Source organism: Rhipicephalus sanguineus, chromosome 8 (assembly GCF_013339695.2).
Source record: "Rhipicephalus sanguineus isolate Rsan-2018 chromosome 8, BIME_Rsan_1.4, whole genome shotgun sequence".
Lineage (NCBI taxonomy): Eukaryota > Metazoa > Arthropoda > Arachnida > Ixodida > Ixodidae > Rhipicephalus > Rhipicephalus sanguineus.
The window spans coordinates 69,339,349-69,365,633 of record NC_051183.1 but is presented as its reverse complement, the minus strand read 5'-3'; the positions used below and the strand labels follow the sequence as shown (position 1 = coordinate 69,365,633).

The window sequence follows — 26,285 nt, the reverse complement described above, 5'->3', positions numbered from 1 at the left end:
CATATTCGAGCACTTCCGGCACTTCTTGGGAGGTTAGCTGCTCTCCATTCTAATCTATCCTAACCCTCTGGCATATGTCTTTCGCACGAACTTCATCCGCGCTATGTCACGCCATGTCTTGAGAAAGCAAGAACCCGCCGGAGAGATGTTCTTGAAAATACCGTTTCATCAATACGCCTTCCTACAATCACCAGCATTCCACAGGCGAGGCCCACAGGCTGTGGGCAAACGCAGCCCACAGCCTGACACTGCTACCAAGGCAAACCTGGACCATTGCCTTGTCACGCCCGTATAGAGCTCTCCCACGTGCATGCGTACACATTTCGGACGTTCTCACACGTAGCCATCGCACTTGAGCTGTAAAAGTATATAAAGTCCCTCCGGCCATCTTTCATCACCAGACAAGTGGTTGATCGGTATGAATTCATACTTCATGCCCCTTCTGACATGCCATACCTCATGTCGAACTTCGCCGCCTGGATGGGAGGGGGTGAGGAAGAACTTGCCATATGCGCGATGCATCGTAAGTTCGACCCCACTGCCGTTGGGATAGTGAACCGTACGCAGGCGCTCAGGGGGGCAGCCCGGAGCGGGCGTCGGGTTCTGTCGATGTGCATTGAAGTATAGGCTTAGCAGAACGTCTCCATCGTCATATTTCACGCTCATAATCATGCTCATACAGCGACGCTCTGGCACCTGTAATCTCGGGGTTTGGCCGATCCCTTCACGATCCCAATGTTGCCTAGTATTTCGCTCTCATGTCCTTAGCCCGAACAAGAACTAGGAGACGTGTCGCTAACTAGGCTTTGCCCCCGGTTGTCAGGTGCTTCACTTTTTGTCTCCCATGTCGTGGAGGCAGGTCTTCGGGTGCGCACGCGACTGCGAACGCTCGGGCACGCTAGCGACAACCCTGCAGTAACGGTGCGCTTAAGTATGGCGCCGTGGAACGTGGGCAGCGCGAGAGGTGTGCAAATTGCACGGCAAGCTTTGCCGGAGCCACACTCACGTGGGACGTTCCAACCTTGCACACTCGCTTCACGGAACGCCACGCAAGACGGTGAGCTTACGCAGCGAGGAAGAACGTAGAGCGAACAGATAACTACGGAGAGTGCTAAGCAGACGACGCGGCCCCGGTGTAGTCATGGTAGCCAATTCTCCCTCGCTGATTGGCTGTTTCGAGGCGTGGCTGCCGGAGAACGTAGCGAAAATGGTTACCGGACCCATTCTCCGAACGGCAAGAGGAACTTTACGTACGCGAGCAAAACAGCCTGTGTACGGCAGCCTGAGAACGTCGAACGGAGCACGGCGAGCCGCAAGGACAGGTAGCGCGGCCGGGCCTTAATAGAAAACGTATGCAGTGGATTGGGGACCATATGTTTGTGAGATGGCATAGGAAAACGTCCAAGTACCTTGATTAATGCAAATGTGTCGACAATGTGGTGGTCTCATTCTCTTCACGGAATGACATCACAAGATGACGTAACCTCATTTTGCGTCGGGCTGTTCGAAGCACCATTTTCCCACGGAGTGGGTTTCGTCTCATGTGACTGGAACTTTCCTTCTAACTTGCACATGAACGGAAACGCGTTCGTACCCGTTTTGCTTGCCCGTTCCTGGAGGTGGTTTTCCGCCTCTCATGGCAGTCGTGGTTGATCGACCATTTCACCGAATGAATTCGTATGTGGAATGCCTAAAACACGACGGGAAAGTCAGAAACAGCGCCGAAACACCGTAACAAAATTGTGAAGGAGCTAAAAAATTGCGTTTTGACTCACGTTGCGGCTTCCTTATGCAGTGGTTCAAGCAAAATTACGGCCTATGCATCGTTGTGTCGTATGAATTGTTGGTAAAAGAGATAGAAAATTTGAAAAGGGCAATTTTTGTTTTAGGCGAGAAAATAATTGTGGAACGGAACCCCAATGCTGTGCAAAGTTTTCCTTTGCTTCGCCTTCACTGCATAGCACTTCAGCGTAGGATTCCAGCGGGCGCCTTTTGGTAGCGACGAAGGCATTATATACAACTGTTTGTCACTGATTTAGTTATTATCGCTGTATGCAACGTCAAAAAACGCCAATAGCGCTAGAATGCTAGAATGTACCTGGGCCAAATGTTCTGACATGGGAAAGTGAGGACTCCTATAGTCGTGTCCGAAGAAGGTCAAGTTAGCTGAGCAGACAAGTCATGCCGAAACGTCAGCTTCAGCGACATTTTTTGCTTGACGACTTATCACCAAATTTATTATCCATCTTCACTTGAATTGCTGTGTTCTTTGAACTCAGAATATAAGGTGCTGTCTTTAAAGGTACTGTAAAAGGTCCCTATTTTACAATGTGTTACCGTATTTCGACATCTGTGGGCTTCTTGACACATTCTGAGATAAGCGTTTAGTGCAATTTATTACATCTTTAGTTGCTGCCGTTTTCTTTTCTATACGTTTCTGTGCGAGGGCCATTTCTGTGCAGGAACCATTATGACAACCATCGAAATAGAATCACTGCAGTAACGACGGTTATATGTGCAACTAAGTGTGCGCCAATTTATCAGAAGGTTCGGACCTCATTCAGAAATTTCGTCTTCACTTCGTTCTAGATGCGAGGCACCTTATGCGCTCGGGCTGTCAGCGTCTCCTGTCGTCGTAGCCCGTCACGGTAAAGCAAGTGGCAAATAAGACTGCGTTAGTGCTGTTCCATCTGTCTCGTCCTTGCAGTCTTCGCGATGTTTTTACTATGAATGTGTACCAACAAGCCCAAGTTCGCACGCAAATAAGACGGCGTGTTCGCTTAGGAAAAGCTCGCGAGAACGTGCGTTCGCCCGCGAGAGTCAACGCCACGTGCGCTTCAGCGAGTGGCAAATAAGGCGGCGTGTTGGCTCGGGCAAAGCTCCGTTTCTGCGGTGGACGCTGTCTTCGACGCTGTCTGTAGCAATGAGAGGGCGCTGTCCTCTCATTGCTATTGACGTGTCCCTGGTGCAAACACTGGTGCTTCGCACATCCCCAGGTTTCACGTTAGTGGAGCTGTCTTGTGTAGTATAGTATTGGCGGCGAGGAGTTACGGAGTCGCCCTCTATCGGACGCTCCTATAGGTTTTGCTGTCGGCGCTCTACAAAAACACCTCGCGGAAGCCTTCCAGGGCATTTCTGTAAGTACTTTCGAAAGGAACTGTGTTCTTTACTGTCAAAATAATCATTTTCGACGAACTGAAAGCACAGGATAGTCGACAGTCGCTGTCTCTTTGCAGAAAACCAAGCACCCGCTTCACGCGGTCACCGTGTTGGAGACCCCTGAACCGTCCTCTTGCGTGAAAGGTAGTCACTCGCTGAGTGTAAACTATGTGAAATATCTCGTTAGAGTAGACTGCCTGTATAACCAAACGGAGCATAACAGAAAGAAGCCTCAAGCCAGCGGCGTTTGTGGTGTCCTGACTTCTTTTTTGTGTCCGTGTTTGCACGCCCTGTTTTTTTAGAATGAATACTTACCAACTAGCTCAGCTCTGTTATTCTAAGCTTCAGGCCAGCGATCGCACGGATTCGAGACGACTGACGGTGCCTCTGCGTGTATGAGCGTCTGTATGTATGTTCGTACTGATGGTTTCGCTTTTGCTACGAGCGCGTTTTGCACCGCGCTGTGAACTTTAGGCCGCAAAATATGAGAATTTGCGAGTACACAAACAACTACTGTTGCGCGGACGCTATGAGAGCAGTTCAAAAACAATTTCGTTACAACTGCGGCTTTGGTGCGCATGGCAACTTTATGATGTGCCGTCCCGACCATTCAGTTTTTTTTTTCGGTGTAAATTCGTGTGCGTTTCAATGTCATTTGACAAGTTGTCTCGCACTGTGTATTGATCGGTCTTCTCAGCGGGCAAATGCCGCTGCTTCTGTTTCTTTATTCAGTGCATTCGTTTCGTATCGTGCTCACACAAAACGTGAGCAAATGCGACTCCTTTTTTTAATGCTCTTTACTTTCGTTCCCTTTGCATTCCAGTGACCTTGCCGCTCTCTGTCATCAACATATTCATAGAACAAAGCTTCACCACTTCGAGATTGCTGGTGGAAGGAGAAGCAGTCTACGAGACCGAGCATGTATAGTAGCGTGCAACGCCAAGGAAAAGAAAGAAAATACAGTAACGTTCGCCGGACTTATTCTGCAAACGTAGGCTGTGAACTAGGACCCACATGAGCTTGAAATAGTGGTGAATAAAATAGAAGTCATTGCAGCAACCAGCAGCCGCAAAACAGGATAGTAATTATTTGGCGAGTACACCACCAATTTTGGCAGCAGTGTCGTGTCTAACGCCAACAGGGTGGCATATTTCTCCCACGAAAATAAATGAGCCTCCAAGAAAATACATCGGTTGGAGATACCCAACGTGGGTTTGAGAGTGGCACAAATAAATTTGGGCTTTTTAGCACACAGTGTTTCCGTCAGGGGAACGCAAGCTTGACTGAAAAAATGTTATTGTCAACATAAATGCAGCACACAGCCGCAGCATTTGACTCTTTCGTTATGTACGTCCACTAGCAAACATCTCGTAGCTTATGAAGGCGAAAGCCTTAGATGCCTTGTCAAACGGAAAGATTGGCCGTAGGCGGCGTCAAGACGAGTGACGCAAGAAATAAACGTCACGTGATGACGACACCATATGACGTCACAGATTTCCTGAATTTGTAACTTAATTATGACGTGACATAACATGATGTCACATGATGACGTATTCACACGACATGGTCCCTTTGCATTGCCTCCGTGATCGGTGGGCCGATCACGGAGGCAATGCAAAACACCGTGTAGCTTATGAAGGCGAGAGCTCTAGATGCGTCATCAAACGGGAAGGTTGGCCGTCTGCGTCCCGCGTCGGCGGCGTCAACACGAGTGATGCAAAAAATGACCATCACGTGATGCGTGACCATATGACGTCATAAGGACGTCACAGGTCACCAAAACAAGTAGCGTCATTATGACGTCACATAACGTGACATCACATGATGACGTATTCACATGTCATGGTCGCTTTGCATTGCCTCCGTGATCGGTCACGGAGGCCGTGCAAAACCGCGTTATGTGCAGAACGCTTTTGGAGGGGGGCGCGGGAGAATCAATACATCGACTGACAAGAAGAAGAAGATTGCTTTCGCCTTCCAGTCACCTTTGGCGAACGCATAAGGGACCCTGTGAGTTTTTAATTCAACGTATCTAAACAATGACTTGCGCATCTCCAGCCGATTTTGTGGACGCTGAGCAAGGGACCGACGATCAAGAGGTGGTACGGGAGGGTTCTGAGAAGGTATCGCACGTGGTAAAAAGTAGCGCCTTTCCCATCATGTGGCAGATAAGCATCATTTGCCGGCGGGAAGCGCACGTGAGCCGTCCTCTCAGTGCGCGCTGTCTGCTACTCACCGTACATCGCAGGCCCGACGTAGCAACGAAAGTCTTCGTCGCGGAAGTGCTTGTTGCGCTTAAGACTCGTAGTCGATGGCTACTTGCCGGTTAGCTTTACAACCCATGCTTCACGCAGTTTCTTGTCCCGTGGTTACCGGTGCAGGCTGACACTGGGCTCCGTCGCGTAAGCCCGGCACTGCGGCACCGAGCGGTAGAGCCCCACGTTCGTCGCCTTCGGAGGCAGCCACTCTAATACAATGGTTTCAATTGAGCAGAAAATGCGAGAAAACTTCCGTATTTACACAGACCGCAGCGCATGTGGGGCTTGAAACTCGTTTTCAAAGCACGCGGCAGCGCTCCACAAGCAGCCGATGCGGCCGCTGAGACCACGTGATACTGCCAAGCACGTCACGCCGACGGTGGCGCCGGCGTTTCCAGTGGTGGGCCTCGAGGCCAATAGCAAAGGGTGGGCAAGGGAAGTGAGGGTGAGGAGGAGGGAAAAGAGGAAGGCAACGCCAACAGCTCCGCCGCTTCCTTAGTCGTGGCACTACTATTGCGTAGCTGCCCGAATTTTCTTTTCGTAGCCGAACACAGTACCAAACTGATATTTCTTTCTCGGGCGACTTCACACAGCGATACGCCGGCTTGCACCCCATTCAACTTTGTCAGTTTAAAACCAGCCCGCCCCCCAAAATGCTTCATTTGGCTCCACATGTTATACTGGAGGCGTGCTCTGAAGCCATTGTTTCGTAGAGAAAAACTTTCATTTGTTGTTTTTTTTCTGTCAGATGATAACGTTAAAGCCTGTAGACGCAAGAAAAGAATACTCATTCTCGCGCAGATAGCGCTCAACATTATGTATAGCCTTGTGAATATTCCGTGAAATATCTCAGAGTTCATTTGAGTCTGTTATTCCTCTTATAGTGGCCCATATTCCAGGGTTGCAAATGGTGGCTACTTTTCGTCAAATTGGCGAATTTGAGAGGCCCGTGGCGACCTAAAATTATGAATGGCGACATGGCGAATTTTTGGCGACTTTCGGCTTAGGTCTCCACTGAGTTGTGCATACTAAGCTCAGTGTCTTCCCAACGAATGAGCGGAAACATTCTCTGTATTTTTCTTCGCTTTAGAACCACGAGTAGAATGTGCACATTACGCGTTATTCGGTATGTCCGTCCTGTAACTCGTGTGTATCGCCTCAATTCATCTAGATGCAGGAGGTACTGGAACGTCCCCCAGAGACATTCTAGCAAAATGTATGTCAGCGGACTGCCTTGCAAACCGCGAGGGGGCAGTGTATGACTATAAGTTTATGGCTTTAGGTGCTTTAAGCTTCTCTAAAGTTTCGCTTCTGAAGGGGCTAGACGACGGGTTGGCCGCATGTTCCAACCAATTGTTCCGCCAAAGCTCCAACTGTTCTCAATATCTTGGCGACTTATTCACTCTTTCAGTACCCCTAATTCAGCTAGTAAAGACTTTTGGAATAGCGAGGAGAGGCGTATACGCCGCTATTAGTGCAACAAAAAAATATTTATTGAGGCATTTTACACTGTTCTCGGTGAGCGTGTGCAATGAAAACAATTGCTATATAACATTTTACATTGTCTACCTGATCACTAATAACGCATTGGATTGACGCGTGTAGATATAAGTGACTATAAGAAAGGCTCGGTGGCGTCCGGTATTATATTAGTTCACAATAAAAAGGTGTAAGACTCACTAATGATAGATTCGTCTAAGAATTCTGTCGTGTTCCTTCAATAAACCTTTTAATCCGTTTAATTCATATAAGGGTACGTAAAGCTGTCTACAAACAACGCTTTCACGGTTTTCGCCCAAGGTTTACCACACTTTTACCTTTGAAACGAGCGGACAGAAATGGAAGGATATCATGAGCGTTCTATTCATTCACCCTCGCGCCACCACGCACATCTTGCGGGCAGTCGGAGAAGCAGCACCATGCACTCCCATGGTGAAGCGGGCGATACGACTGACATCGAGAAACGGCAATATAATTTAAGGGTCTTGGATGGTACTGTGTTCTACGGGGCTATACGTGAGTGGAAATTTTTATTACTAGGTATGCCGCACATATCTAGAATGGCGACTTTTTTGGCGAAATTTGTAAGAAAGTGGCGACTTTGGCGACTTTTGGCTCTTCGTTTGGCGACATTTATTCGAAAGTCAGTGGCAACCCTGCCATATTCTGTCTCACTGGTTTTGAGACGTTAAACCCCACCAATTATTTTATTTAGTCTCACAATAGCTCAACACAATTACCTTAAGTCAAGCTTTTAACTAACTGGCGTGGTTGAGCATGCTCTCAGTCACCGAGATTAAAGAAAAAAAATCAAGCACAAGTTAGCAAAAGCGACTGCGAAGTCCACAGTGATGAATGCGCTTTTGTTATCTGCGGATAGCGAAATAACTGCCCTTTGCTCGCTACTGTTTTACAGGGTCACTGCCAAGGATTTCGCGCAACAATACTCTTTTTCGCAGCTCTTGGCGCAAAAAAGCTATGCTCAAGGCAGGAGCACCTCTGAGTAGCTGTGCAAGGCGACCGCTGCGGATGCAAGATGGCGCAGCTAGAGCGCTACATCGCATGCGTCATTCTGGTGCTGGCCGGTAAGCACACGTTCGGCTTTAGCGATACTGTTACGTTGCTAGTTCGTAGTATTCTCGGTGTGCTCAGGATTTAGCACTAGGTGTAACTTCTGTCCCCTTATTACGGTCCCAAGAATAGCAGTCACAATCGATATTGCCGCACGCGCATCTTTTTATAATTTTTATGAAACCAGTCCGTTACATGTGTAACCACTGCCTCACGCAAACCGCGCCCGAGTGTTTGGGAACCTTCCAGGTTATTTTGTAATCTTCTGATATGTTTTAGCCTGTAACGAGAATAGCAGAGTTCATACTGGAACTAACGCGGCCACCAATTATTATGCTGGAATCTTTAATGCCACAGGTATGAAAGCCGACGTGCTTTACTGCTGATCAGATCACCGACGGCCGACGGCAGTGCTTGCCGCATCTGGTGAACAGCGTGTATTGCTCGTACTTTAACTTTTCATTTTCCGGTCCAAGTTCGCCCGTATAAAGAGTTTCGTCTTGAACCCGCCGACTGCTGTCTTCTTCAAACGCCACCGCCACGTGACAAATAGTTCATAATAGCGTGCCTGCTGCAAGTCTTGTTAACGTAAAACTGTCTCATAAGCCTGTTTGCTTTAGTTTTTTCCGTCTACTCCACGCTCGTCAGGTAAGGCCAGACAACCATTGAACTAGAGGTATGAACCGATGCAGGTCGTTCATCATGCCACAGGGTAAACGGTAGCTTTTCATCTGGCACTCAGCTAGGGCAACTGAGACTAAGTTAGGCTTTCCTGAAAAATTTATAATACGATCACCTACGAGAAATTTCGGTGCTGTCCAACCGCTGAATATTAAGGCTTAGAGGATCACCACCGTTCTTCCTAACGAGTACTCTGTGCTGAGGTCTCGTTTTTAACTGTAATCAACCGACATCGTCGGTTGCCTATTTGTTCTTGGCAGAGTAAAGCCGCTGGCTATTCTGCGCTGGTAGGCTTTATTATTTGAAAGAAGACTCAGCTGATAATCCAAGCGAGTTCATTGATGTCGAAGTGTCTGAAGATTTCAAAACCCATATGGTGCGCCGCAGGCCTAAATCTTATAGTTAAGCCACATTCTTGTGCGGAGAGGCAAAATATGTACCTAAAAATTAAAAAAAATGGAATGGCAGAGTACACTTTTGGATTTAAAAGTAATCTTTCACGCTGTAAGCACTAGGCCAGCCGGAAATAGTGTTGCCACGTGCCACAGCGTGGAAATCTTAGCTATACTCGAGTGACATGAATAATTTCACCAGCGCTGGTTGACACCGCCTAGGTCCTAATTAACAGCAGCTCATTGTGTTTAAGTGAACTAAACAACGTTGGGACCTTCAATTTCCAGCCAATAATACTCCGTATTCTGTCAGGTAAAACCAGATCAGTAGGTTGGCAGGCGGTGTCGTTTAAATCCGGATCATCATGTTTCTTACTGATGACTCGACAGAAGTATATGTAGTTCAGATCCCGTTCAGCCAATAACATTAACCAATCAGAATGAATATACGCTTCACATGGTGCACGGCACCGATGCCTGGTATATACCAGGCGTTGGCATATATTAACGCGATAGCGTTAAAGAGCTCGTATCGCAGAAATTCCGCCGTCGGCGTCGGCACCGTTGGTTGTGAGCGAAAAATCATCATCTTGTCCGTGACCGAAAAATCGAAAAAGCTGCAAATAAAATAAATAATAAAAATATTGGGTCTGGTTGAGAATCGAACCCAGGCCGTCTGCGTGGCAGTCAGGTGTTCTACCACACAGCCACGCCTCTGCTTGGAGCTGCACTGAAAGTAACTTTCATGCTTCCCGAAAATACGCGGCCCGTATACAGGTGTCACAGTACGATATTCAATATCGCAGTAATATTGCGTAGTACAAGCGTACATTGCCATCGGGCGTCACACCATGTCATTATCATAACGACTTAGTGGTTTAAAGACAGCCACCCATTACAGAAGGCACATTACTGCGCGTATTCCTTTAAGACCACGTAGTGGGTGCATCGCAACTTCGAAAAAGTTTCTCGCGCATAATTGCTCCTGGTTTAAAGCATGCTACCCATTACATAAGGCACACACCTTAGTGCGCGCATTCTGTTAAACACTCGTAGTGTTCGAAGTGCGCACTAGGGGCAGTATATCCCTATCGCGTTCAACTCTTAAAGGCGAAGCTTAAGCGTCCCCCCAATTTTTTTTGTATATGTTGGGACGCGCAAACATAGTTTGCGCGTCGCGGTAGAAATTATATTTTTTTCTTTTTTTTCTCATTGCGCGGATGATGCTTATAAAATCATTGGCGCAGCCACGTCGCGACGTCCGTGTAAACCGAGGAGGGGGACATTGAGCAAGAATAATATTCGTCTACAATAGGCAGAGACAATGAACCGAAGCTACGGAAACTGCCGCACGCTGGCCTCTCAAGCATGGCCAACGGCTTGAAGATAATAGAACCGTGTGTCTTTGCCAAGAAAAAACAGTGAATTTCTTGCGAGAACACACACCCTTCCAATGACAGTCCTGAATTTCTCGCTAAGAACAATTATCAGTACGTTCTCGGCATGCCCACATGTGTTCGGACGCAGTAAATGGGCTGAAAGGGCTCGCAGCGCTTCGATCGTAGAATATAATTATATACCTCGGACTAAGCACACACCAATTAGCGCAAACTGGCATGACACTCTTCCGGTTCTGTTGTTTCAAATTGTTTGTTATTTCTTCTACATACACGTGTGAAGTAAATACTAACCTGTTTGCATTGAAGATATAGCATCATTCGATAGCCGCTGCTTACAATGCACTTTGAGTCGCCATAAAGCCCAAGTGCGAACATTCGCACGTCCATTTATTCCAACTGTTTCAGAGCGGTTCTTGCATTGCGTTGACCTGAATCTTTGAATTTCAAGTATTCGTTCTTTCAATACCCCCTACTCTAATTTGCATTGACAAAGGGATGTATGCAAAGTCGTTGACAAATCTTGATTAATTTCAGAGCGACTCCCTTGCTGAATTCTTATAACGCTGTATGCTATTTTACGACTCTATCAAACCAGGGAAAACCGAATTTTTCTCACAAATCATAACGAGAGAAAGAAACTACAGATTTAAAATTAGTCATTCTGTATATAATATACAGGGTTTCCTTGGTCGTTGTCTAGCTCTTCTAAACCGCAACGAACGCGCGGCGACGTGCTCACTTGGAAACCTTGCGTACAACGTAACAGCAAAGCGCACACAGCGCATATGACCACATGAATAGCTTACAGCGTTACCTCGAATACAATAGCCTCAAGCATCGAACCGTAAGCCACGCTAGCAGCGCGTTCATGGGGGAGCCTTCAAGAGAAATAGAGTGCTGCTACTACGTATTGTGGTGGAACAGGACCGAGCAAAGTGCTTAGGTCGACTTCTGATGGAAGTCAAAAGCTGGAAGAAGAAACGGAAGGCCACGCAGCCAATGGCTTCCTTAAGACGTTGTTTGCTTCCACGCTTCGGTCGTTTTGGACTCCGCGACATCAGACACGTTAGAAGGGACTTAATGCCCAGCTTCCGTGATTTTTCCACACTCAGTAGATGTCATTGAAACTGGCTCTGTGCGTTATCCTGCACACTTCGGTCGTTTGTGCAAAACAACAGGTTTCGTAGATGCGCGTGATTCTTACAAATGAATTTCTTACGACTGAATGCATGGTGATGGCAGCGATATGACCGCTTCGCAGAGAAGAAAAAATCTTCCAGATCTTTTTTAAATTAGTCACAGCTGGAAATATTTCTGACGTCATGCAAGAGAAAAGGTTGCGCCGATATTTTCATGGGGCTTATGCTTGCAGGGTGGCGAAATGTGAAAGCTGAAAATGGTTAAACCTAACAAAAAATGTATGAAATATTGCCCCAAATTTATGTCACCAGTTGATTCCCGCTGTTGCTTTTTTTTTTCATTCACTGTGCCTTTGCAGTTCCGGCTCCCTCTCATTACAGCTATCTAATACACGCTAATCACCTAATGACGCAATGCTTCATATTCTCACCAACAGGCATCTCCTGCGTTGAGTCCCGAAAAGACTACCATCCACACCTATGCAGCGGATTCTTCATTGGGGTAAGTGCAATTGAACATTCTGCGGCTACCGGCGGCAAAGTCATAGTACTGCTATTCGTTTGCGCTAGTTGGTAAATCCTATGGTATAGTGTCATATTTTTGCACGTTCTGCTATAGGTCTGCTCATTGTGCCTTGCTCATCAGAGTTTCAGCAAATTCTATCAGAGCACGGAGGCATAGGGATATTTGATGAATTGGTCATTCACCTATTGGCATCCCTTCTTCCGGACACTCGTCTGTCCCCATGCTGAAAAATATAAATACAACTTACCTTTCATCGCATGTTATTCCTACCATCGGCGCCTTCGTGCATAGTACGAGTACTTATTTTATTTTTGCCATACGTTACAGAAACATTTAGTAAGTTTTCAGTAAGTGTAGATTATGATAGGCAAAGCGAGAAAGCCAAAGCTCACAACAAAAAAGACAAAGAATATATGTGTAGCCGTATTACACTGAACTACAATCTTATTACAGGTTTTTTAAACACAAACAATTAGACCTGATGCAATAGACAATAGCGAAAATGTACATTGCTTCGCTGGTCACCCGCCTTCATCGAGTGTACATGTGCGCGTAACATTGCGCAGCACTTGCCTAAGATTCAACGGCTAAGAGCCAACGCTGCTGATATCCATGACGCGGGTTCAATTCCTATAGCCATGGCGTCCGCATTTCGATGGAGGACATGCAAAAATACTTGTGCATTTGTACTTACATGCAAGTTATAGAACCCACGGGCGTTAAAATTTATTAGTAGTGCCCTACTATGGTCTTCCTCAAAACATAGCATGATTTCGTACGTAAAATGCTGAAATTTAATTCATTTTTTTCGGCATTGCTCTTTTGATTGTGTCAGTTTTATTGAAAATCGCTAAATGTAGCTAAATTGTCGGAGTCTCACTGACATTTTGTCTATAATTTTCAGCCGCAACCACAGAATCCATGCGGATACCTCTGCTACACATTTGAGGGAGTCTTTCAAGGAATATTGTCAGATGGCGCACGCTGCCGGGTAAGTTCCGAGCAATTTACATAGTCTCGTTCCGAAGTATTCCGCATCAGGGAAGGCGTACCGTGCGGTGGTAAACAGCAAATGGGTTAGCTAATACTATGTAAATTTCAAATATCTACTAAGAAGTCCGGCGGTGCATCTCATAATAGAAATAAACTAGCCATTTAATTACAGCAAGGGAAAATGTATTCTGCATGCGTAAAGTCAAAAAATATGCTTAACAAAAATATTTATTTTCATGGTATTAGCCTAGTGTGATGAAAATACCTATGCTCTATTGTGATATACAAAAACATAGCACATATATATAAGGATTCCCATTATTGCCGCGCCTTATTGTCATATTGTCGCTTTAGGATATGATATCCCAGCAACAAAAAAAAATTAAAAATACTTTGCGCATTGTGTAAGTGAAAGGAACAATATTAAACGCATTAACTAGCGGAACGACTATAATTGCTTGCTGAAAAATTTCAGCCTCTTGTGATTTGGCTCATCAAAATATCCTGTGATGAATCAGGCCAAGTGCAGAGCACAAAAAATGCACAAGCCTACGCTTGAGAACGGTATTAACTACGTTTTGCGCATTACAAAGTGATCGTTATCAGCGATTAACTGGCGCAGTCAGTGGTAAAAGAGGCTTAAAAATGACGCCTTTTATTTGGTAGATCAAGAAGATAACGGTGTCTTATCGCCTGACATATCACTCAAACAACAATAATTTCCTTAAATATCAGCAGTAATAGAGTTACTTTGACACATATTTATCTAATATGTTACAGCAGTTTTGCTTATTTTGCGGACAGCATGGTACTGAATGCCCACCGGTAATCTGCATGCCTGTTTTTTGCATAATAATTTCCAAGAAATCACGACATTAGCGCTGTGCCTGTCTTGGCATAAAGAAATGTATACAGGGTGTCCCAGCTATCACGCAGCACGATTTTAAAAAAAAGGAACGGCGTTACGCGAATCAAACCTACAGCATATTGTTCCTAGTACACTAGAGTAGCCACTGCAATTTTTTTCGTTAATGAGGTTTAATTAATTAGTCATAATTATATTTCCAACTCGACAAGTACTCGCCTAATAGTCAAAATGTCAATGAGGCGTATGTAGGCATGTTCAAATGGCATCTAACTGCGCTACTTTCAACAACGTGCTAATTGCGCGCTCATTTTTCCGCTTGATCGAGAAAGCCCGCGAAATATGAAAAGTGACACGTGACTAGAGTGTTGCGCGCGTTGGGAACCAGCGCCCTCAAACGGGCTCCCTATGAGGTAGACAGTATCAAGGAAAAAATGCAGAAAAAAAACGCATCGCCCTATCTGCCACTCCCCGGCCTAGAAACGCACCGCTTGGCTTTACAGAGTCAGGCCGTAATCAGAACACCTGCCGCGTTATCAATGAGAACAGTCGGCCGTGAGATATGGATGATTGCGGCGTACTATCGAACGGATTGAATCCCAGCGAAATTGCACGCATATCGCTGGCGCCCGACCTGTACCCTTACCAAATGCGGAACGCTGTCTTTCGCAACAGGCGACAGGCAAAGCGGTTGTTTCAGTAAGCTTATTTGAGGGCGCTGGTTTCCTTTGCGGGTGGGAGCGTAGTCACGTGTTATTTTTCATATTTAGCGGGCTTTCTTTATCAGCCGGAAAAAATGAGCGCGCAATTAGCACGTTGTTGAAAGTAGCGCAGTTAAATGCCATTTGAACATGTCTACATACGCCTCATTGACATTTTGACAATTAGGCGAGTACTTCTCGAGTTAGAAATATAATTATGACTAATTAATGAAACCTCATTAACGAAAAAAATAGCAGTGGCTACTCTAGTGTACTAGGAACAATATGCTGTAGGTTTGATTCGCGTAACGCCGTTCCTCTTTTTTTAAATCGTGCTGCGTGATAGCGGGGACACCCTGTATAAATCATAAGCGCTAGAGTAATCAACGAGTTTGTTTCATTAGTTTTCTTACATATTAGGTGAGCTATGTGTCAAGTTATGGAAGCCAATTTGCTTTTCTGTTTCACCTTGCTTTCAGCCTTCGCCGTTCTTCGGTCGTCACGGACGATGCTATAGAGGAGAGTGCATCGTTCAGAGTAAGCATAGCTACGTCACTGATAACACATTTAGCTGGCGTTCCTTTCACGCTTTTGCAAAATTGCTGGGGCCTAACTGACAAACATTTTTTTTAATCTTTTGTAAGCAAGAATTCCCACTGGCGGACCACCTACGCTCATATGTGACATCGTGATTGGCTTGAATTTTCTCTTATGAACAATCTAGCTTACACTCTAAGGAAAATAGAGTCGTATGACTCTTCTCTGAGTCCTGCACACGTATATGACTTCTTCAAAGAGGCACGTGAACTCTCTTTGGAGATCAGTATACTCTCGTCGGAGGGTTGTGGGACCCAGAAGGGAGTTAACGTGTCACTTTAAAGAGAGTCATATATGTGGCACGTCAGTACTCGCCGAATAGAGTAACGCATACTCCTTTTTTTTTTTAGAGTGTAAGAACTTTTTGTGAATACGGATCGTAACCTGTAAAGATCAGAACATGATGCGTATCTCCTCAAAGGTGTACCAGAGATGTTACTGCGGCGCAGGCCAGTAGCCAGGAATTTTCTTTGGGGGAGGGGGGGGGCGCACTTGCTGAAAGCCCTGAAAAACACCTTTTTTATTATTTTTTAGGTAAAACACCCCCCGCCATCAGAATTTCGGGAGGGCCCGGGCCCCTAGGTACACCCCCTTTCCCCGCCGTGGCTACGAGCCCGCTGCGCCGGCTTTGTTCCAAACGCATATGTTCTCGAATCAGCCATGAGTGAAGCTCACTTTGAGCACGGTTGCTTGAATGCAGCAGAGACCCGGTGCACGATTTGTTGTCGATATCACATTTACGAACTTGGCTTCACTGAAAAGGCAAGAACTAAAATGCAGCCGAATTTTAGTTCTTGCAACCGAAAGGCAGTGTAGAGCACCCCGGAAAAAACTAGAGCAAAATCGCATCGCAAGATAACGCTTTCTTACTGGAAAGGGAAGTAATAACAGAACTTTGTGTGGCACCGAAACGTTAGAACATTGCAGATGATTCGTAACCTAATTGTAAGTGGTCATTTAGGGAAAAAAGGCCATGATATGCTTACGCACTATCAAATGATTCTTCAAATTGCTGCACAATTTTATAGCACGTATTCGATCACCTGCAGCTCTATGCAGCAAAGAACTGTAAGGTCACGGCCTCACGACAAATTGCATTTCACAACAAAGACCAGTTACCCTGTATTGTTTATATGGTCACGCTTGCCGCAATGTACACTAACCTCTGAAATTTAGCACAGTAGCGGCGCTGCACCGCGACATCCACATCAGGCTATTTCGACATGACCGTGCAAATGGTAAGTGGTTGACAAATAGCAGCTACTGCTGTCTCGTTTAAATGCGCCAGCGGAAGGAAGAGCCGCAAAAATATTCCCGGCGTGCATTGGCTCCCGAACACACTCCTCTGAACTGAAACTTCAATAGTCACACAGACGTATATTTGTACTGGAGAATTGACCGATCATGTATTTTTTTTTTACTTCAGAAGGCAACGGACACTTGCCCGTCCTTACACGATATTATCCACCACAGCAAGCTCTGTAATATCAAATGATTTTTCTCGCCGGTTATAATCCTCAAGAGCAGTATATTCTCAATGCGACGTTAACTTCTCTTTCAGGGCCAAAAATACGACAATGCGACGACGTTTACCGAGGGGTAAGTCTATTCATACTCCGGTTGAAAGAGTTAGTGAAACCTTATGCAGTAGAGATGAATATGATGAGGTGTGCGCGCACACTGGCAACAAAAATAATCAAACCTTAGGTTTTGTCAATAGTGGCGGTTCACAGAAAGAGAATATTGCGCTAACATATATATGGCACTCATTTCTGGGCACATCACTTCATTTTCTATTATCTGCTAGACACAAACGCTGTTTATAGGTGATTTATAGTCACATATTCACGCTCATCATCTAATAAGAAGCCACCAGCAGGCCTAAACAAAATGCTTGGTGGTTGCCTGCAACCGCAGTGAAGCATTTGTTTGCTTCCTTCCCTATCTCTTTATAGAATACAGCGCGTTGCTTCAGTCATCGATAATATGGCATTGTGTTAACATGCGTATATTTAGGCGATGCTGCTCATACAAATAAATTGTTTCAAAAACATTGCTACATCTTAAGGTACACTTTGCTTCCCTTACTATGCAAACATCAAACGTATAGGGTGTGCGAATTTTCAGAACGTTTTAACCAGCTCAACCGCAGTAATAGTGATCTCAGCTTGGACGCAAGGCTTACAGAAAACTCCAAGGTATTTGAGCCAACATCGATTTTAAACGTGGGCACTGTGCGCTCCTGTCTTTCAGTCAATGTGTCTGAGATAAAAAAAAATGAGCTGTATAAAGGCTGATCAATTAGGACACATTAGTGCAACATTAAAGGGCACTTCATCTAGGAGTATAACAGACCATCGAACAAGAACACAGCTGGTGCTGCAAACAACAAAAGCTGTTTCTTCGCCGAGCCTCGTCCAAATCAAAAAGGTTGTCATAGGCAACAATGTATCGGTACTTAAAGTTCGCTGTACGGGTCTATAGATTTGTGGTAAAACCAAGTATCTTTCAGAAGAGCACTGAGTTGATAGAACGACCGATAACTGGGCACGTAATTGAATACAACAGAAAGCTTTGTGAGCGGATCAATGGTTCTGAATGCTATTCAAGGCTTATCTCACCTTTTTATAACGACAAGACCACATGTACAGGCCAGGAAGTCCTGCCGTTGTAAGTCAACATTCAGTACTATGTGCGCACAAGTAGAAAGTTTCACTACGATTCTATTTGTGATAAACCGACACTTGACAGATCACTACAGGCAGAGTGTTCAATAATACGACGACGTTTGCTATCCGTACATATGACATTTCTCTCTATCTCCAAGTGCGCAAGGTCCTGGGCCACACTACACCTTTGTACGTTTTATCTATTACACCGCTCATTAGCATGTGCCGACATGATACGGTAGGACAGAAGCCCGCTGGGACTTGGCTGACGCTACAGTCCCCGAAAAAAGATGACCGCCGCACAAGATTCAGGGCCCTAATGCAATTGGACCTATTAAGGCTGGACGCTTACAATTTAATGGACAACCGGCGCTATGCACAGTGCGGTGTGGGGTGGAGTGTGGCGGACATGCAATGTACCCATTTTAAGATTGCGGCTACATATCATCGTCTCCAACTAATCTGCTTCGCCGGTAGCCATGTACCGAGGTCTTTTGTTCTTTTGTACCGATATAACATTTAACATCACTAAAAATACTTCAGTTGCCTAGGACAGCAAGCGCGGGTCGCCCGTGCATTTCAGTGGTAATCCATTTGAACCGAAAAGGTCGTTTATTTCTCTAAAACTTGCCTTTTCTCTATTTATTGCTTTAGGTCTGGGTACGCACCCTCCTGTCGTGTATCGCTGCGTGTGACCCGGTTCGGACAACTCGTAATAAGGCCATACCAACTCGGAACACCCTGTCTGGTAAGTTCTTTCTTGGTTTACATAAATGTGTATTTTTTTTTAAGTTAGAATGCATGAAACGAATGCATTTTTGTTGGACTCAAAACAGCCAAAATCCACCGCTTACTTCGCGTTGAGACGACAGACAGCACGAAAACCGCTTCGCCTTCTCTGGAGCGACCTTGTTCCCTTTAGACCAGGGTTTGGTAGAGTTACGCGAGGATTGGGATCCACAAGACTTAGCCGTCTAGCCTTCCTTCGTACAAAAATACACTCCATATTTGTTGCTATCGCATTCATTGCTTCACCCCTGTGGCGAAGCAGTGTCTTTTTCCAAGTCCTTGTACGCTACGTGAGATGTCGTCACAGGTTTAATGTCAAGCCATGAATGACGGATTCCTTGTGCGCTTCTGTTGGTAAGTATGATGCGAGCTAAATGCTAAGAAAGCCTGCTTTAATGCATACTTCATGGGGAGACGTGACGTATGACGGCACTCGTTGGATGTCCTCTAAGGCTCACAGTCTCGCCTACCGGTCAGTAAGCAATTGGGACAACCAGTGCTAAATTCGCCGTTGTGAACGTTGCCAGCGTAGCTTTTTTTTACGTGCTGGAAATAGTCGGTCGCTGTTTCTGATGACTCATTGCGAGTAATTTCATTGAATCAGTGGCGTTCCCCTTTTGGATTGCGATTAAGTAGTCTGATTGCAATACTTAATTTGCCCATTCGCTAACCGCCGGGCTCGTTTCAAGTGTCTTTCTCTGCGGTAAGAGTATTCGAGGGACAACTGGTATTCTCTACATCTCTATGTTTAAGGAGTTCAAAACGCGATTCGTGAACAACCCCGATAACACTACAAACATGACATTATGGCTTTTTACACATTTACAGAATTTGAATCGGAAGAAAACGACCTGTCGGTGCTGCGGGCGTGTGCAAGGCTGGGCAATGCATTGAATACGATGACTTAGGTGAGTTATCGCTTAATTTCGGATATCGCCGGTTAACAGGGGCGTCAGTTTCCGGGGAGGAAGGAGGGATATGTAGTACCTTAGCAGCTGTAATGGTGGGCACAGTTTTTTTTTAAGGCAAAAGCCTTATATACCTCACCAAATGGGAAAAGAAACCGTCGGCGTAGTAGTGGTCGTTGCCTACAGGAATAGCCGTTAAATATCTGACCATCTGATTGTTCCTCTGTTAGAACTCGAAGGCGAGAGCCGTCCGCTGCGGTCACCATCCTCAAAATCATAATCACCATCATCGATGAAGATGATGACGACAATTATCATCATCATCTATAGTGTATCTCAAGGAGGACTCGAAGGCGAGAGCCACACCGGTGCGGTAACCATCATTGAAGAAGAATAAGCTGATGATTATGATTATGATTATGATTATGATTATGATTATGATTATGATTATGATAATGGCCGCACTGGATGGCTCTCGCCTCGAGTCTCCTTAGGCAAAAGACCACGTGAGTGTATTTCCTAGACATGCACTATAAATCTGGAATGATCCATGCACAGATTGTTATCCTTGCACAGAAGGATTCTTGCAGAGCGAAGCTTGCTTAAGAGTTGGATATTTTGATGGCGGTGGCGTTGCACGCGAGAGTCCCGGTGCCGGCGAGTATACAAGAATACGGCCCCCCGAAAGTGCGCCGGTCGCATGCGTATTCGTATGCGCCGTTTGGCAATATTTCATGATATCTCGATCGAGGGCTTGTAGGCGATCACTCGTTGCTGGTATGGCGTTCTGATCTTTTATCGATGTCACCTGTCATTTCGCATTGCTCAATTTCACTCTTGCATGCATATGAACGCATGGCCACCATTGTTTGCCTGTAGCAACTGAAGTGCTGCGCTGCTAAGGACGTGGATGGCTCTCGGGCATGGAGGAAGGAAAACGTTTGGAGGGAGCATTGCGCAGAACCTGCGAACTGATTAGCGCTTACATTTTGCACTGAGGAGGGGAAATTTTGATAGTCGTAACGTGGAACATGCGAGCAACTTAACGTGGAAGATGCTGTTGGGTGGCAAGAATAACTTAAGGTGACGAGTCTGCATTGTGTCTAAAGAACGCAGATGTAAAGGCAACGATCCTAGGGAGAGCAAGTAACCAACGCCATCGAATAAAATTGATCAAAAAGCCTGCGTTTTTCAGAAAAAGCTTCCGATACTCTCCATTATAAGCCTTAAAATAACGGTACAATGGCTAGAGGAGTCTTCTACTATATATGAAACGCTCATATTCAAGGCAAAATCCAAACACTGTTAGCATTGCGGAAACTAGATCACCGAGCTGCTTTAAAAATGCTATGAAAACATACTTGCTTCCTACTACGACTGAATTCAGTGCTAGCAGGTCTACTCTTTCGCACGTGTCGTTTCCGTTGAGTGCTGTCTGCATAATTATTCTTTTGGTTTTTCACTTTTTTCAGTGTCACATTGCGCTTGTAAACATTTGTGAGTTATTACAAATCTGATTAACGTGGACCAAACTCTCGTTTCCTAGAAGCTGCGTTATATTATTCACGTTTATTTAACCTGTACTACTATTTGTATTTGTAATTCGCTCGCGCAAATTTTATGTATGCCCTTGTGTTCTTTGCTGCCTCACCGTTAGATCAAATGCATGGGTGACAAGGTTTCAGTCAGGCAGATAATGTTCTGCCTTTAGCCCTGCCATCCAAGACCCGCTCTGTGTTGAAATGTTTACAAATAAATAATCCTAGTGAAACACTCATCTATCAGAGTATTTAATGGTTCTAAACGTTCCCTCTCCAGGTTGCATATATCATTTGGAAAAAGTAAAGAACCTGAACGACGAGTAATAAAGAACGCCTTCGATGCCTAATTTTTTGAAGTCGAAATCTGTTACCTGCATTGGTCGGGGCCGCCAATCGCGATTTGTTTGCGAAACTGAGCATCTGTGATGGAGTCACCTTAAGTAGTAAGTATGTATGAGCCAGACAAATGCGTTACGAATTGTCTTCCATCTTAACTCTATCGCTGTTCCGGTTTCCTTTCGATGCAAGTGTAACCGTCGCAACGGACAGAGATTACCACAAGTTGCTTGTGGCCCGAGCGGTGACATAGCAATAGGTGGCGCTGTTTTCCTCCAGCGCGCTCGTAGCGAGAGTGCCAAGCAGATCCATGCTGTCATGCAGGGGTGGCCGGCAGAAAGCAGTGCATCTTAAACCCTCCTGTTAGATTACATAGCTGGCCTCCCGCCGCGGTGGTCTAGTGGTTAGGGCGCGCGACTGCTGACGCCAGGGTCGCGGGATCGAATCCCGGCGCGCGGCGGCTGCATTTTTGATGGAGCTGAAATTGTTGAGGCCCGCGTACTTAGATTTGATGTGCACGTTACGAACCCAGGTAGTCGAAAATTTCCGGAGTCCTCCACTAACGGGCCTCTCTCATAGTCATATCGTGGTTTGGACGTTAAACCCCAAATATGATATTAGATTACATAGCATGCATTGCTTCACGGCAGAATCATGCGCTGTCCTGGCTGCGCAGCACATGAACTTGTTTGTAAGGTTTTCGTTTGTGTATTTCTTTTAGGTGGCGTTGCGAGCAGCTGTTCCTTTTTATCAATCAGTTTCAAACCAACGATTTGCTAAACGAGCTTGCGGAACGCGGGCGTTACGACCGGTCCGTTTCTGCCGGCCACCCCCGCTAGAGAAAAATGGAATGGCTTGACGCTCTCGGCTATCGACGCACCATGTGTCTCGATTCGCCGCTCGACCACAAGTCAGTTGAGCTAATCGCCTTTGAATAATGACTGTGCATTATTGGTTCATTTATCTGTCGATGTTCGCGGCGAGTTGTCCATTTCAGCTCCACGCGTGGCATATTTCTCAAAGCTGATCAATACGCGTGAACAAACCTTATGCTTATTCCTAGTCTCAGCAGGCGAGCTTAAGAAAATGTGCTCAAACTTACGCGTGCAGGCGTAAAAACTTGAACAGCGTTTACAATTGTGATGTCGTACATTGTTATTTAAAATATTGTAGCGCTACATTTGACGAGAAGAAAACAGAGTATGTACACACAGGGCGGGCGCTGACTCCAACTACTTTTATTGAAATAACACGCTTTGCATTTTATAGCAAACAATTTTTGCACAACTTTCTTTACTGCGCAGAGGTGAGGAGCCGTTGGGTTATGGAGAATGTCTTCCAATACAAGTACCACCGATGTCTTGCCAAGAAACAGGTCACTGTAAGTTGCCGTTTTCTTTATACTTGAGCGATGTTTCGTAATCACGCTGTGCCGCTTGGTCTCACTCTTTCATGAATTTAAAAAGATGGGAGGCTTGTTGATACGTAACGCCAGTTGTACCGAAATATTGCGTACGGTACTACAGTGTGTCCGTTAAGTCATGGTGCGATTATGACCGGTCACAGGAAAGCAACAAAACAAAATAGAAATGTGAAATATTCACCAAATGAAAGGAAAACTATCCAAGTTTCCGTAGTACGTTGAGCAGCGGTGTGCGCACATTTCATTTCATTTCATTTATTGATACTATCAGCCCTTTTAACGGGCTATTACAGGAGTGGAATGGAATCATATTAAACAGAAATGTGCATTATCACATAGGTGATAACGCAGCACCACGAAGTGCGCAGCTGTGGATAAGCCCACGCCCACGCCAGTCGAGATGTGTACGGTACACAGGAAAGTATGTTCTCTGGGTCTGCTTTTCTAAATTCGAATGCGTGAGAAAAGTGAAACGTGAATGTCATCGCGTGTACACCAAAGAACCACTGCGTGTATTCGGTGAAGATTTCACATTTCTATCTTGTTTTGTTTATTTCATGTGGCCAGTCAAAGGTGCATATCGTGGTTATACGGACACGCTGTAAAACAACCAAAAGCACTTAAACGATAACGAAGACAAAAATATACTCGTGAAAGCATCTAAGATGCAGGGAGCAGAGTGACAGAACAAGCCCGTTGTTAAACGCAAAAATGGAAACAAAAGACGGCTGTTATGCTACAAGATCAAATGCAGTAGGCACGCGAATATTACCACAGTGAAAATAAAAATGCACTTTAACTACCATTCAACAGATATCTAATGATTAAATATCTACTAGAATATCTCCTCGGACCCGGAGAGTCATTATATTTGTTTAGGTAGGACTACATAGGGCCCAAGTGCACTCTGTAATTGGATATTGTGCCTGCGTATGGTGTAGACATGTCAGCGGAAGATTTGCTGCTCGCGATGTCACAGGTCACAGTCAACGATACAATGCTCAACTATCACGCTCATTGTGCTGCACCGTATAATGCTCAGATTACGCTTTTTTTCTTTATACAACGCAATTGTGGGGGGGTAACAGGCGGACTCGGGGCGTAAGAGGTCTAGAAACAAGTCCAGTGCGTGGTCGATCTCGAAGGTTCCAGAAAAGCCCCGCAGAATCTCGGTGTTACTCATTAAACACGACTTTGTGCAATCAATACGTTAGCAGCGAAGGCCCATAGGACACTTCGCGTTCGACGATTAGCAGCAAATGGCTGTCGGTGGTTTTAAAATAGGCGACCAAGCTGCAGCGGACATAAGGGGGGGGAGGGGTTGAGCAAATGGATGTTGTTGCATTAGTAAGTGTGTCTGTTATCGGGTTTATATATAATATACAAGAAATGCAGCATGGTAAAAGAACGCAAACCATATGCTGCGGAGTGGCCACTTTTCTTTTTCCTCAGCAAATTTACTTGCGTCGTATTTCCCAACAACTTGCTACGAGGTGAAGTCGAAGCGCATACCAAAATATTGCCAATCGTGGGACACAAGTTCAAAATCTAAAAGAGGTTGTCCGAGTGAGAACTCGAGATGCCTCTGTCAGACCCCTAATTATATGGCTTCCAATGATGGTAGAGGCCTCAAATTAAGCGTTTGCGCCTTAATCATGCTCACTTTACGCGTGCTAGCGGAAACTAAAACAAAAGAACGTGTTTTATCTGACCTGCTTGTTCGCATTTGAATTGTCTATGCCTGTACTTACACTCATGCGTTTGTTAGTCTCTCTTTTTAACACGAAAGTGTTTTATGCCGGGGTCCACCACGGCTCCACTGACGTATTTCCGTCACGTATATGACGTTGTAAAATATACACTAACAGATGGCAAAGAAAGAAACTAGAAGAAAACAAGCTTCGTTGCCGGGAGTCAAACCTACGACCCCTCGCTCCGCAGTGCGCGCCGAGAAACCACTCGGCCACAGAGCGTACGTTCTTCAGCTTACTAACGGCGAGCTATTTATACACACCATTTATAGTTGGCGGTACTCAGAGCTTAGTGGCTTCAGCGCGTTCTTGTTATCACTAGCGAGATGTCGCGAAGGGCGCAGGGGGCGCGCTTTAAAGGTCGTCGCCCCGCGCGTTGCCATGCAAGAGCGCCTCTACAGGGGGTGTCTCTTGTGCGCGCGCGCTTATTTCGTGATGGGGGCGGTTTGTACGTCTTGTGCTTTGACCGCAAGTTTCCGTTGACGTTACAAAGAACACGAAGGCCACTTCACTAGCTGCAGCGGCCGCGTTTCAGAAAGGAGCACGCTGCTCACACACAGAGAAGTAACAATTGTGACAGTTGTTAGTTCGCGCTCGTCCTGTGTATGTTCTTTTTGTGCGCCCATTCTGCTTTAAAGCGCGCTGTAAGTTTCGAGCTGCTTGCCGTTCTACGCGTGACATTCCAATTTCTTGCTATAGCATTCATTCCTTCGCCCCTTGTGCCGAAAGAATGCACAATAAACACACAACTACCCCTGTGAAGACATGTTTCACTTTCGCGTTATATCGATTCCTATGAAAGGGGGATCAGCCATGTTTTCTTTTTAATTGCAGAAAAATTACCTCTGGGATTGCCATCACTACTGCAAGAGGAACAAGGTGTGGTACTTCGGGTGTATCAGACGGCAGCAGATGCTTGGTAAGCGAGTCGACCACTCTGAGCGCTGCGGGGACCCGGAAGGTCATGGAAGTCTCTTTAAAGGGAAAAGTTTTCATCTGTTTGTGTAGCACGAAGTTTTTCTTCTCATCCATCTGTTTGTAGTGCAACATCTTCCTTGTACGAAATTCTCCTGCTGCGTCATTATATGAAGGAACCTGTGTAATTAGCAATGGTACATAGTGACCGTTCGTGACGTCACTTTCTCGTGAAAGGGCAAGGGGTAGCCCCCCCCCTCCTTTCCTCCGAATTCTTCCCCTGAGGCGCGGAAGGGGGGCGGGGATATACGCATACCTCAGCAGCCCTAATTAGAAGTTGCGTTTTGTTATAGACACGTTGAAAAATGCTGTCAGGAGCCTCGCACCGACAAACTTCCAATTTTTCGTCGCTCCAGCGGCGCACTTCAGTCTTATATGCCTCATTAAACGGAGAAAGTCACATTCGGCGACTACATTATTCGTACCAGAACAAGAATAAACGTCACAAGTACACGAAGACTGGATACAAGAACATCTGGAGACAAGAACATCCCATGCGACGTTCGCGCATCCAGCCTTGTAAACCTTGCAGCGCTGTTTATTCCATTATTAAACCCTGACTTCCGTTTATCTCTCTATTAATATCCGATGCGAAGCATCTCTTGCTTGGG

At 45.6% G+C, this 26,285-nt stretch overlaps 1 protein-coding gene and 1 long non-coding RNA gene across 2 annotated transcripts; both read left to right on the top strand.

Annotated features, from left to right (window-relative positions):
- Positions 1–7,918: 7,918 nt before the first annotated feature.
- Positions 7,919–19,243, top strand: LOC119403298 (uncharacterized). Its single transcript, XM_049418265.1, has 6 exons — positions 7,919–8,002; positions 12,038–12,102; positions 13,031–13,117; positions 15,165–15,222; positions 16,844–16,881; positions 19,193–19,243. The coding sequence occupies exons 1-6, from the start codon at positions 7,954–7,956 to the stop codon at positions 19,241–19,243; spliced, it is 348 nt and encodes a 115-aa protein (XP_049274222.1). The 5' UTR covers positions 7,919–7,953.
- A 336-nt stretch (positions 19,244–19,579) lies between these two features.
- Positions 19,580–25,612, top strand: LOC119402804 (uncharacterized). Its single transcript, XR_005185937.2, has 3 exons — positions 19,580–19,648; positions 22,830–22,906; positions 25,534–25,612. It is a non-coding gene; the product is annotated as an uncharacterized LOC119402804 (long non-coding RNA).
- Positions 25,613–26,285: the final 673 nt, after the last annotated feature.